Source organism: Leuciscus leuciscus (assembly GCF_965113295.1).
Source record: "Leuciscus leuciscus genome assembly, chromosome: 12".
NCBI lineage: Eukaryota > Metazoa > Chordata > Actinopteri > Cypriniformes > Leuciscidae > Leuciscus > Leuciscus leuciscus.
Window position 1 is genome coordinate 26,822,368 of NC_138736.1, and position 14,612 is coordinate 26,836,979.

General features: G+C 35.9%; 1 protein-coding gene across 3 annotated transcripts in view; it reads right to left on the reverse strand.

Annotated features, from left to right (window-relative positions):
* Nucleotides 1–3: 3 nt before the first annotated feature.
* Nucleotides 4–14,612, reverse strand: part of tax1bp1a (Tax1 (human T-cell leukemia virus type I) binding protein 1a) — a 29,181-nt gene continuing 14,572 nt past the window's right edge. For all 3 annotated transcript variants that reach the window (XM_082185224.1, XM_082185222.1, XM_082185223.1), the window contains 9 exons: nucleotides 13,898–14,137; nucleotides 13,588–13,764; nucleotides 13,375–13,450; nucleotides 12,445–12,698; nucleotides 9,257–9,343; nucleotides 8,303–8,483; nucleotides 5,876–6,027; nucleotides 3,973–4,058; nucleotides 4–1,509 (listed from right to left, as the gene is read on the reverse strand). In XM_082185224.1, coding sequence (XP_082041350.1) covers nucleotides 1,299–1,509; nucleotides 3,973–4,058; nucleotides 5,876–6,027; nucleotides 8,303–8,483; nucleotides 9,257–9,343; nucleotides 12,445–12,698; nucleotides 13,375–13,450; nucleotides 13,588–13,764; nucleotides 13,898–14,137 — 1,464 coding nt within the window. In that variant the 3' untranslated portion in view covers nucleotides 4–1,298. The remainder of the gene's footprint in view (nucleotides 1,510–3,972; nucleotides 4,059–5,875; nucleotides 6,028–8,302; nucleotides 8,484–9,256; nucleotides 9,344–12,444; nucleotides 12,699–13,374; nucleotides 13,451–13,587; nucleotides 13,765–13,897; nucleotides 14,138–14,612) is intronic.

A 14,612-nucleotide genomic window follows, 5' to 3' on the forward strand; every position in this document is an offset into this window, starting at 1 on the left:
TGATGCCTGTTTCTGCGTTTTATTGTCCATACAGTGTTGACGTGATGATTGGTGTATAATGTCTTACAGTTGCAAGGAGAAACGTTCAGTTCAATGAACTGCTGCTTTTAGCATTCTTTATTAATAAACATACACTTGATACACACAGACACAGAGCAACCCTAGGTTAAACATCCTGGCATACTTACAGTGTGAAGCATCAGCGGTGTTGGATAAATGGATTTTAAGCAGAAAATGTGCGATGGATAGAATGCTGAAACTGATAACTCCATCTAAATGTTTAAGTTGTTTAATGCAAGATGTTTGAACCAATGATGCACTGAAAAGTTGCTGCTGAATTCATAGCTATAGTTTTAGCACAGTGGTTCTCTGGATTGAGGATTTTTGTTTGTTTTAGCTGAGCTTCAAGGAAGAGTTCACCTAAAAACTAGTATTTTGTCATAATTATCATGTAAAAATATGACATTTTAAAGGTCACTGAATTATTGAAAAAAGGTACCAGTAGAATAAATGGAGACTGGCGCTTTCAAGCTTCATAAATGAAATTAATTCCTTTTAAAACCGGTCGGAATGATTCATTCACAAATCTGACTGATTCAGTTCTTTGGCTCAACCTAAATATGTTTAGACCACTTTTATGATATTTTTATGGTGTTTTTGTTTAAACACTTAAGTTTAAAAGCTCCAGTTCATGTGTGCGTGGTAAAAAGCACAACATTTTGTTGCGCAGAAGAATTTCATATGGTTTTAGAACGACATGAGGATGATTAAATGACAATTTTCATTTGTAGGTGATCTGTACCTTTAAATTAGTGTATTAGTAAATGGTGTTTCACACAGAAAGGCTTCAATCCCTCTGAGGTAACAGTTTTAGAGTCATTTTTAGTGATTAGGTTTATTAATTATTGCCATCTCTTTTTTTTTTGGCCGAATAAACTTACATCATTGGTCCTTTAAAATAAATACTTCATTTTCATAAACAATATCCTAAAGCTTTCTGCTCTCATTTTACAGTAGTACACAAAATTTACAAAAAAAAAGTGCTTTTCATTTTTTTTCACATCTATTACACCTTAAGACCATTAATGTAGTATTCTGTCCCTTAGAAGTTTAAATATCTAAATTAATGCTTGTTTATGTGCAAATCAAATATTCTGATGGCGAGTCCTCCTGACATGAGTTGTTCAGCAGTTACAACAAAGTGACAACATCAGCGTGTTTCGAACAAAACACTGAAGCCCCTGAATCACCTGAGGCGTTTTATATTGAACTAAAAGCAAATATCTATTTTTTCATCTCTAATCCAAGTTGTCGAAGTTGAGAACATTGGCATCAAAGTGTGTGTGCACATGCTTTTCGTAGAGATGCTGTTGGCAGTCTAGAGGAAACTGCTCGCTGCAGACGGGACACACCCTCCAGTGAGACTCGACGTGTCGCTCGAAACTGCTTTGCTCAAAGTGTGGTGGGAAGATCACCTCACAAAGGGGACACCGCTTATGAACGTCAGGTCTGAGTGAGGATGACAGAGAGAGGCCGTTTTAATCAATACCTACTAAGGTGAGAAGTGTTTGGAATGATTGCTTATCATTTACTGCAGTACTGTTTACTGCAAGCTTACAGTAGAAACTATGACAGAGTAAACATTTTCATCTAGTGCTGTCAAATTGATTAATTGCGATTAATCTTATCTTATTAAACACACACACACACACACACACACACACACACACACACACACACACACATATACATATATATATATATATATATATATAGACACACACACACACACACACACACACACACATTAACAAACTTTTATGTTCGATGCGATTAATCACAATTAATCGATTTGACAGTACTAGTTTTAAACCGTAGCTAAACTGTCACATCTCACTATGGTGACTGTTTATTCAGCAAGTGGTACTCAGTTATTATCTCAGATGGGGGGAAAAAAGCATTTTATCCCCATTTTGTGTATAAAATGTCTTAACTTTTAAAAAACGGAAAAAAATGTATCAATACTCAACAATTCCAGGGTTGTTTCGAGTTACAAACTAAGCTAATTGGTTAATGCATTACATGGGTAATTATTATTAACTAAAACTAAAATAAAAAAAACATTTTCATTACTTGAAATAAACTAAACATTAACTGAAATAAAGAAACACTTCTTTTATTCAGCTACAGTGTAGTTGCCAAGGCAACATTTCTCATTTTCATTGATTTCCACAAAAACTGCTGCACACTACAAATAATATACTGTAGTATCTACAATATAATAAAGGAGTTAGAACAAACTATTCATCTGTAAAATTGTATGCTTCATTGTCACATGACCTCAACCTGCATGTTTATTCAGCAAATGACCGTTCTCTGACAGTTTTCATCTTAGAAATAGGCATCTAACATTTTTTGATTTTGGGTAAAAATATTTTTTATACTAATTAAAACGTTCAACACTAATCAAACACACCTGAACCAGCTAATTAAAGGGTCAGTTCACCCAAAAGACGCATGTCTTTCCAAACCTGTAAGACTTTCATTCATCTTCGAAACACAAATGAAGATACTTTAAAGGAAATCTTAAGACATTTGTGTCCCTTCATTGACAGTCTACACAACTACCACTTTGACGCTTCAAAAAGTTCATAAAGAGATCGTAAAACTAATCCATATGAATTTTTAGCGGTTTAGTCCAAATTTTTCTGAAGAGACACGATCGTTTTATTTAGGCTTTTATTCACACATAAACATTGATCAGTGAACACAAAAAGAAGCTCAACCAAACTTGCTTGATGTGCGAGAAAAAAACTAATTTGTTCTCGCGAAAACTCAATTGTGCTGCGTAACATGAGAATGAACTTCATTGGCTCTTGAGCTTCCGTTGACCATAACTGATGTTTGCGTTGATGAATTACAAACATGTGAATAAAAGCGTAAATTCAATCTGTTCATCATATAAAGCGATCGTGTCTCTTAAGAAAATTTGGACTAAACCGCTCAATTCATATGGATTAGTTTTACGATCTCTTTATGAACTTTTTGAAGCGTCAAAGTGCTAGTTGCGTAGACTGTCAATAAAGGGACAAAAATCTCTCAGATTTCATTAAAAATATCTTCATTTGTGTTCTGAAGATGAACGAAAGTCGTTTGGGTTTGAATCGACATGAGGGTGAGTACATGACAGAATTTTCATTTTTGGGTGAACTATCCCGGTCTCCAGGATTACTAGAAAGCTACAGGCAGGTGATTTTGACTCTGAAGGAAAGCAGATCTCAGGGACTGAGTTGCCCAGCCCTGACCTAAAGCTTTCTGCTCTCATTTTAAAGCACAATTTTAGTTTAATTTCAGTACATAAAATAAAATAAAATATTAAGTTTCAAAATAAAATAAAACAAAAACTGTTATTACTAGTCATTTGTCACTTTGGAAATGGAAAGTCAAGTCCATAGCATTGCAATGTTGGATACAGTAGTTTACGCAGTGTGCTTTGTTGTATACCACAGATTTCGGCAAATATAGTACTTCTAGGTAGTCTGGCTATCACCATCTTTTAAGATTGAACATTAGTCTGGGTAGTCTGCTCTGTATTTTCTACTCCACAAGAGGCGTGATCAACAGGCATAGTTCAAATGACTCTGTACGCAATTGGATAGTCCTTCAACCAATCAGACCAACGATCCAGGTGATGTACATTGCTTCTCAATCGTCATTGTGTTCAACACGCCAATAGGGCGGCAGGTAGATAATCCAGTTTGTGATTGGTCCCCGCAGATTTGTAACGGAAGCAGGATAGAAAAATGTACAGGTTTCCAGCCTGAGCTGCAGGGCGAAATCAAATCGCCGGCAGATCGGGCTGGGTTTACCCAGTCTAACTTCTAGGGTATTCTATGCATACGAACGCCATACAGTATACATACTGCAAAGATAGTATGAGTAGTATGGTAACATGCAATTCTAAACATTTACCTGGTGTCAAAGCAGAAGCTTGTGTGGCTCTCATTAGATTCCAGGCTCTGATGATCACAGACTGCAGGGGCCTCACCATCACCTCCCTAAGAAAGACATAAAACCAAAATGAAATAATTTCTTCTTGACTGAGACATAACAATACTATGTTCTTCAGCGGACACATTTAGCTAGCTGTCGCCTCTCTATTAAGACATAACAGCTATGATCTCTCAGACACACACACACACACCCACACTTTCGACGAAAAGCCACGCCTGTCTGCACACAGCCGGCTTCCTGCAAAGGTTAATGGGCTTTTAACGCAGCAAACGAGAAAGGAGGAGAAAGGGGTCAGTGCCGATCTGCACCCTCAAATATCACAGGCCGGCACCCCCAGCCAATTAGCATAGCCCTCGTCAACATCTCTCTCTAACGAGCCTCTACCCTCGTCACTCTAATCCACTAACGAGCTCAAAAGAGAAAAGCCTTAATTGCCGTTTCATGCAAATTAACCACCTCTGTTTTCACCTATGAACTGAGGTCTGAGGGTGCGGGGAATGCAGAGGGCAGTGAGGAAGAGAAGACGGAAAAAGAAAAAGAAAGGGAAAGTGTTTGAATCAAAGGACGACAAGGTGCAAGTCAAGAGGAAGGGTTGAAAACAGAAAGAAAGGAAGAAGTAGTCACTCACAAGTAGTTGCTGAAGAGTTACAAAAAAATAATTGCCACATATCAATTTAAAGACTGACACAATAACACCCAGTTATTATCTCTGAAGCTTACATAAAGCTTCAACATCGATGTGGATAGATACGTTGATTAAATGACTAGTGATACAATGTATCGATGCTACAGTATAAAAATCGATATTTATTTTTAAGATGCACCTTTATTTCTTTACATCTACAAACAATCTCTGTCAACTGTTACAACACATTTCTCTCAAAGTGCGTGTTCCAACAGGTTGTAAAATCTAATTGGCTGTGTAAAATAGGCACATCATATATATACATATACAGTGGAGCAGGTATGACGTCAGAATCTGGAACTTTCGCCGCTGGTTCCTTTTAGATTTTCCTATAGGGTTTTTCAATTTATATGTAAAATAAAGCCTGTGGTAAACATAACTTGACTGTACTTTGACATTAAATTGAAAAACCCCATTATAAAACCCCATAGGAAAAATCTTGAAGGAACCAGCGGCGAATTAGACTTCCGGGTTCGACAGTCATACCTGCAACCACTCTATATCGTATCGCTGTCTAAGAGAATTAATGTTGGATCCTACTGTGAAAAAACATCTGATTTAAACCCTTATTAATTACATTTAAAAAAATCTAAATAGTAAAAAAATTATAGTATAAATTTTAAAATACGTTTTTACTAAATTATAACATTAAAATGAATTTAAAAACAAATCAAAATAAAACACAAAAAAAGAGGAAACACTAAATGTCATATGGCCGTTGACCAACGTCAGAAAACCACGAACATGCAAATGTATTGTTAAATTATTGAAATATTAATTTAAAGCAATTTATGTCAAATGGTAAAAACAACAGACAAAAAAGTTTGAGAATTCTTGCAGTACAATATTAGTTAAAAAAAAACTTGAGTGTTATCAATGGGGCTGTAAAAAAAGAAAATAAATCACTGATCTAAAGTTTTAACATCGCAAGAACATCTGCTAAATGTCATTCTAACATCTGACAGGATGTGTTTTAACAACGTACTGCAGATAAGCAACCGCTTTAAAAATAATGCTGTCCAGATTAAAACACGCTCTTCCCATCAAGCTCTACTTATAGCAGTCTGAAGATACATTAAAATCAGATCATGTCTATTGTACATCTATGTAGCTGCCAAAATAATGTACACAACAGAAGCTGTTGTGGTGCTTTCAAAATATTTCCGCTGTCCTTACATTGGGCCGCTCTTCAAGGGGATTCTCCAGGCCATCAGGGGGGCTGAGACTGCGTGATGGCTGACTGCAGACCACAGGACCGCCCCAAGGTGGTGGAGCCAAGGGAGGGGGGCGACAGGTTTCTTCTGGGGATAATGCCCCATCTGCTCCATCTGAGGAACAAGAATTCAGCAAGTTTTGAACAGGGTTGTCACATTACATTACATTACATAAGTAGTTAGATACTGATACCACTGAAACTTTCTGGTCAAAAACAATTATACTACACTTTTATATAGACCACCGTTCAAACTACTGGGGTCCAAAAAATTGAAATTATTACTTTTATTAAATTAAATTGATCAAAAGTGACAGTAAAGACATTTATCATGTTACAAAATATTTATATTTCAAATATATAGTGTTTTATACTTTCTTATTAATCAAATAATCCTGAATACTAGTTTCTAAAACACCCACTGGTGCAATTTAGACACATCATCAGTGATAAACTTCTTATCAAATGTTTATTGAGCAGCAAATAAGCATATTAGAATGATTTCTGAAGGATCATGTGACACTGAACACTGGAATAATGGCTGCTGAAAATTCATTTTTCAAATAAATACAGCCTTGGTGTATTCAAAAACATAATAAAAAAATCGCACTGACCCCAAGCTTGTGACCGCTAGTGTATGAATAATTAGGGATGCACCAATTTATTGGCTAATAATCGATATCGTCCGGTAGTCTTTTCTACCACTTTAATACAAGTTATAGCACGAAAAAACATGCATGGATATCAAAAGGTGTGTTGAAAGTTACAGTACAACTTACTGGAATGTATCATGTCTCATGTAATGTACAGTTACTCAGTTCTTATGTACAGTTAATTATAGTAATGTAACAAATGAGAGAGTTATCTGTATAGTTCACAGCATTAGCTGGGAGAGATTGTTTTTCCTTAAGTAAATCTTATATACTTTAGAAATATATTTCCTAATATTAGGGCCCCCAGAAGTCTAGGACTGGCACTGAAGGTTAGATCATAAAAATGTTCTTGTTCATGTTAGTTGCAGTAACTAATGTTAACAGATGCAACTTTTGATTTAAAAAATGTATTAGTAAAAGTTGAGATTAACATTAGCTAAGATTAATAAATGCTGTAGAAGTATTGTTCATTGTTAGTTCACGTTAACTAATTTACTTCACTACTAGTTAACTAATGTGTTAATAAATTAAACACTTTATTATTTATTTACAACCCCATTTCCAGAAAAGTTGGGACATTTTGTAAAATGCAATAAAATCAAGAATCTGTGATTTGTCAATTCTCTTGAACTTTTGTTTAATTGAAAAAAAGTACAAAGTAAATATTTCTAATGTTTCCACTGACCAACTTAATTGTATTTTGTAAATATAACAAACTTTGATTTTGATGGCAGCAACACGTACAAGTTGGGTACCCAAGTACCCAAAAAAGTTGGGACAGAGGCATGTTTACCACTGTCTCACATCACCTTTCCTTTTAAATACACTCTTTAATAATTTGGGAATTGAGGATACTAACTGTTACAGTTTTACAAGTTGAATTTTTGCCTAATCTCACCTAATATAAAACATCTGCTCAACAGTCGTCGTTGTCTGATTCTCCTTTTTTCATCATAAGCCATTCATTTTCAATAAGAGACAGATCTGGACTGCAGTCAAGCACATCCACTCTATGGTGTAAAGTGTCTAAGAAACCACTGTTGTAGAACATGCTGAATGAGGCCTGACATTGTCTTGCTTCCCAGGAAAGATGTCATCTTGATGGCAAGATGTCTCTGTACAATCCATACGCCTACACCACATCAATGTACATACAGTACCTTCACACACATGAAAGTCACTCATGCCGTTTACACTGATGCACCTCATACCGTGACAGATGTTTGCTTTTGCACCTGTCGCTGATGAAAGTCAACGGTGAAAGACATAAATTCTTTGCAATCTTGTATTGAGAAATGTGATTTTTGAATTGTTTGACAATTCTCTCATGATATTTGGCACAAAGTGATGAGCCATGACCCATCTTTGCTTGCAAAGACTGAGAAGCTCTTTTACAGTCAACCACGATACCCTCACCTATTACCTGCTCATTGTGGACTGTTTTAAAAAGAGTTTAACTTGGATATTCTATAATCTTTCACTTTTATTTTGCCTCTGTCCCAACTTTTTTGTAGTGTGTTTCAGCCATCAAAATCAAAAATAGTTAATATTTACAAAATATAATTATGTTGGTCAGTAAAAACATTGGAAAACTTTTCTGAAGAAAAAAAAAGTTCAAGAGAATTAACAAAATCATTGATTGTGGGTTTCAATGCATTTTACAAAATGTCTGAACTCTTCTGGAAATGGGTTTATAAAATAAATAAATAATAATAGCAGACTGAAGGATGCACCCACCTCGGGTCTCTTGCTCTGAATAGGGGTTCCCGTACTGCAGTTCAGCAGGCTGTTGGGGCACCAGTGGAAGAGGAGGCGGGTCTTGTGGATACGGCAGGGGGTAACGCAGCACCACTGGCTCTCTGACCTTTGAATTCCGACTCCCTGCTGTCTCTCCTCTGTTCAAACACTGCCGCAACTCCTGTAAGAGAAACAAAGAGTCAAGAAAATGATTTGTAGAATGCATCTCATATGATCACAAAGTGAGTTCTCAACATACCCGACAGGAAACACTTACAACATCAGTAAAACTAGCTAATACAAATTTGTAACCACTAAGAAATGACTGAAATTACAAAAGGTTTTCTGAAAATTGACTTGATGTTTAAAAAACAAAACTGCAATAATCTCATTATGAATGTTACAAATGAGACACAGGCTATTTAAACACTACAAGAAACTGAATAAAACTTCTTCTGGCCAATAAATTCCAACCAAAGAAACTGAAATGTTGAGTACTAATGTAATACATATTCAATATTACCAGTCTTTAAATACTACTTACACAGAATGTAACTCATTTTCCTTTTTTACTCTTTCTCGTTTTCTTTCTTCCCCTCTCCTTTGACCCCATATCCGTAAGCCATGATTAGAAGAATTATTCACACATTTAACATTTAACACAAGTGCTGATGGGTAATCAGGGAACCGAATGTGGCATTTAGCTATGACTCTTGGGGCTCAAACATTCACACTCAATCTGATTTCAGTGTCTTACCTGCTGAGAATCAAATTAAAGTATTTCATATTTAAATATACTCGTTAACATTTAGCCGATAAAGCTAATAATACCAGCTTTGGAAAATATTAGAGCTTTTTGAATAGCAAATAAAGAACAAAAGACACAAGTATACAGCAACAAACTGTTCATAAGAACAAAAATGACAAGAACAGGTTTGTACTATAAATGCTTACCTTTTCCAGTCTCTCCTTCTCCCTGGTCACCACCACAAGACTTTCCCTCAGAGCGGACACCTCTCTGTCCTTCTCTGACACCTGAGTCTATGATGGAATTTATATGATTTAATTTGTGTGACATCTGGACATATATTTAATGGCTGCACCTGAAATTGTGAAGTGTGTAGTTCTAAATCACTAGAGGCACCAATTAGAGTTAAAAGTCAAACATTAATAACTCATTGTTTGAGCCAATTTTTGCCTGTTTTCCCAGGGTTGGGCAGCTCAAACATAAAGACTGCAATTGTTTTGCTGCCGCGAGTGTTACAGAACTTAACCAAACCAACACACCTTTAAATTCCAGAATTTGTGTAAACATAGACGAGAAGTCATTATAGAAGTTTGACCTTGATATTTTATGCATCTCGGAATTTGGATGTCAAGGCTCTAAATGTCACTAAATGCCAGGCCTCTGACATTTTCTGACCAACAAATTTAGATTAATTTTGTCTTTTGAAATAACTGGTTCAAGTTTTTTTTTTAAACAATTTTATAGAGGTCAGGTCACACTCAAAAAGTTCAAAAGCTGGGGGATGGCAACCCTCTCCGTACGGACACACTGAAGCTCGAGTCGCCATTGGCTAGTAGGTTTTTTTATCTTACTCGGCAGACTTTTTACATGAAATGCAAGAACAATGCAAATAAAAAAATTCTATATAAAAGTAATATTAAATATAAATATAAAATAAACATTTAAAAACTTTTAAACTAAACAGTATAATAAAATAAGAACATAAAATGAAGCTACAAGCAATAGCACAAATAAACACGACAGAACAAAGATGCAAAGAAATAAAGGTTTTTCAGGTAGATTTAACAGTAGTTAGATACAGATTAGGTAGATTATGTAGATACATTTAATGAAGTAATCCAATGTAAAAAAAACAACAACCCACTGTCACTGCATAGTCTTCACTGTATAAATTAAATATAGATGAATCCTTGTTAAAGTTATTCTGTTATTCTGCATTGAGTGATTTTTTTTGCAGTGAGTCTGTTGTTTGATTAACATTAAAAACACAGACAGCTGCAGGAATATTAGGCTGCTGTCACTTTAAGATATAATGCAGGGATCCAATATACTGATACTGTACACATGCGTTTTATTTCTCGACTGTTTACGTTCACTTAACACGCAACCTACTTTGTTTACTATGATACTCACCAAGGCTGGCATTTTGACATAATTCTGTGTGAAATTGTCCGATCAAGCGCAAGAAGACATGAAAGAGAGCTCAATTCAGCATTTGCGTGATGTCATATGCAGCTTTATGGGCACGTGCTCCAGATGTAAAGTTTGCGCACACAAAACTTCTCACACAGCGTGCACAAGTTATCTTTTGTGTCTTCTTCAAGGCTTAAAAAACGCATGCATTTGATAAACTTTCATGACGACACAGCACTGTTCCGATCGGGACCTGCATGTGCTCGCTCTATCTCTCACGGTGAGTGCGTGTGCGTGTGTGTGAGAGAGAAAGCGACAGAGGGCGCTCTCAGCCAAGCGATGGTGCGTAACGCTCAGCAGGCAATGGAATTAAATCTGCGCTAAATGTATTTTTTGCCTCTAACTCAATTACAGGCAACTGTGATTGTACAATTTACTAGCCATTGGTTACTTAAAGAAATTTTTTAGTAGCCTCTCGTGAAATTTGGTCACGTATGCGAGTTATTTACTCGCATTGTAGAGGGTTGGATGGTAAAGACATTTTTATGTTTTTGAAAGAAGTCTCTTATGCTCACCAAGGCAGCATATTAGATAAAAAATACAGTGGAAACAAGTTATTTCTTATATATTTTAAAATGTAAATTTTATCCCAGTCTTTAGTGGCATATGATCCTTCAGAAGTCAATCGAATATGCCTCCTAAAAACATTTAATTATTATTAATGATGAAAACAATTGTGCTGCTTAATATATTTGTGGAATCCTTTTTTTTTTTTTTTATTATTGGATGAACAGAAAGTTCAAATGAACAGCATTTAAAATATAATTTTTTGTTACGACTTTATTTTAAGGTGTCTTTGTTACACTGTAATTATACATTTAAATACTCAGCAATATTAAGTAACTACATGTACTTACTAAAGGGTTAGGATTAGGGTTTGGTTTGGTTTAGGGTTAGTTGCATGTAATTATGCATAATTAATAGTTATTACTATAGTTATTACTATAGTAACTACATGTAACAATGACACTGTAAAATAAAGCGTTACCTAAATTTTTTTGTAACTTTATAAGTGTCTCTGCTGTCACTTTTTGATCAATTTAATGTGTCCTCGCAGAATAAAAGTATTCCTTTCTTTAAAACATACTGACCCCAAACTTTTGAACGGTAGTGTATAATAGACTATAGACAATTTTGGATTTTGACATTCACTGTTGTATCAAAAAGAGCCTGGACAATCTATTAAACATCTCGTTTTGCATTTAAAAAAAAAGATTTCATGGCTTGTGAATTATGGTTCGTATTTAAAACATTTTTGGTGAACTGAGACGTCAGGTTTGAGCTGATAGTATGTATAACTGAGACAAATTGATAAATGGGCTGCCTGCAACCTCCTTACTATGTCTTTGTAACTAGAGATCTATCATTTAACAGAGAAAGAAAGCAAACACTACTAGCTTATTTTCTGCTGATCTCATTCTCTTTCTCTCTTTCTGAGTTATCATCTTGTAAATGCCTGTTTGGGTTTGAAGTTTAGTTGAAATGGCTTTACTAAGATCTTACCCTGCTCTGAAGTAAACAGTCATAAAGCATCCGGTGAGAAAGTGTGTACGCGTTTAAACACGCTGTAAATAAAAGACTTTCCTTTTGATGGTGTCTCCAGCTTTGTCTAAATACTCAGACAAGAAGAGACCTTTATGACCTCCTTTCCACTTGGCCAGCTCTGTCCTTTATGAGTTCCGTTGCGCACACACATGACTGACGGAAATGTGATACCTCAGTGAAACGGACCTAAAAAAAAATCAACCCGTAGAAGTTTTTGTTCTTACGCAAATGAATGTATGCATCTGTGGCTGGCTCTTCTCTGTGGGATTAAAGGAACGTGAATCATGTATGTGCCTCTGTGTGTGTGTGTGTGTGTGTGTGTGTGTGTGTGTGTGTGTGTGTGTGTGTGTGTGTGTGTGTGTGTGTGTTTACATACTTGAAACCGCTTCTCCTCATTGGCTAGCAGGAGCTTCAGGTTTTCATTGACGGTGCACTGCTCTCTCCATTTCTCCTCCATGCAGGCAAGCTCAGCTTCTACTGACACACTGCACTCCTCCTCCTCTTCATCATCATCATCTTCCTCCTCCTCCTCTTCATCTTCCTTCTCCTCCTGTCCAGGTCTACCTTCATCATCCCTCTGTCTCTCGGCATCTCTTTGCCCTGCAGGTTTGATCTCAGCAGGATGTTGATCTTTCAAATATAAGATGTTAATGCAATAACAATAACAAATTTTGAAGCCAATACCAGATATATTTGCCTATATTTGAATTGTACTTTACATTTTTTGAGACCAATTACAATAAAAATATCAATATGCTACAGATGACACTACTATGAACTATTGGAATAAATATATATAATTAAAAAGTTATGTCGTAAAATATTATTATAATTTAAAATGACTTTTAAAAACGAAATTTATTATTGTGTTGGCTGAGCTGAATTTTCAGCATCATTACTCCAGTCTTCAGTGTCACATGATCCTTCATAAATCATTCTAATATGCGGATTTGATGCTCAAGAAACATTTCTTATTATTATCAACGTTGAAAATAGTGGTGCTGCTTAATATTTTTGCTGAAACTGTGATTTTCACAGGATTTTCAGGGTTCCTTGATGAATCTAAAGTTCAAAAGAAAGGCATTTATTTGGAATAGAAATCTTTTGTAACATTATAAAATGTCTTTACTGTCACTTTTGATCAGTTTAATGCGCCCTTTGATGAATAAAATGATTTATTTCTTTATAAGAAAGAACTACTTTTATTACTGACTTTGAATTCTTGAAACTTCTACGAACGTTTGGTTATATAACGGAACTAGTTTGATGATGTGTGATGGAGATTACTTTCTGAGCATGTCAATACCTGTGGGAGGTGTCTCTGCATCTGGGGTGTGTAACTCCAGTGTGGTCTCTGTAGAGGCATCATTCCTGCTAGAGTCCTAAAACATGTGCAATATTTTTAGATTTCTCTCAGAACTTGATGTCAAGCTCTACGAGGTCGTTCATCATTCTAAGAGCATAAGATGCGTTTTCGTGAACTTTACAACTGGGTGGAGCCATAACTGCAGTAACTCACCCCCTGCTGCGTCTCCTGTTGCTGAGTTAGTTTGGTGACTTGTCTTCGTAACCGTTGGCACTCTCTGTATTTCTCTTTGTAATGCTCTGCAGCCATATTCAGACGCAGCTTTAGTTCCTCAACCTCCTTTTGTAACTCCGCCTCCAGCTCTGACACCACACCCACTCCAGCCCTGTCCTGAAATTAAAATAAACCATAAGAGAGTTATCTCTGAGTTCACATTGGGTCTAAACAATCCATGAGTTCTTTATATTGTTATTAATAGATCTTCACAGTCAAATAAACATAAGGGAAGGTCAGCTGTGGTTACCACTTCCTGTGATGCCTGACTTCTCATCCTGTCCAGCTGATTCTGAGCATGCCTGCATTCTTCCTGGGCTTCAGCTAAACGGGCTCGTAGGTCTTCAGCCTCCTGACGGGCACGGTACAGCTCAGCCATGGTGCGATCTCGCCCGCCGGAGGCGTCACGTAACTCAGAACCCAACATGGCCGCCTGTTGCCGCGTGGCCTGGAGCTGCTCCTCAGCTTGACGCAACCGCTCTTTGAGACCCTGGAGATGCACACAAATGGATTAGAAAGAGGACGCATGATTTACACTACCAGTCAAAAGTAGAAGTGGAATAATTCAGATGATAATTAATTGGAATAATTAAGATTTTTTATATTTATTTTAAAAAGTCTCTTATGATCACCAAAGCTGCATTTAATTTATTCAAAATACAGTAAAATAGTAATATTATGAAAAATTCTTGTGATAGTAAAGCTGTATTTTCAGCATCATTACTCCAGTCTTCAGTGTCACATGATCCTTCACAAATCATTCTAATATGCTGATGGTGCTCAATTATTATTGGTACTTAATTATTAATAATGGTTCTTATATCAATGTTGCAACAGTTTCTTCTACTTAAAATTTTTGTGGAAATAATTTTTTCAGGATTCTTTGATGAATGGAAAGTTCAAAATAGTCACATTTATTTTCAATATAAATATTTTATAACATTATAAATGTCACTTTTGATCAA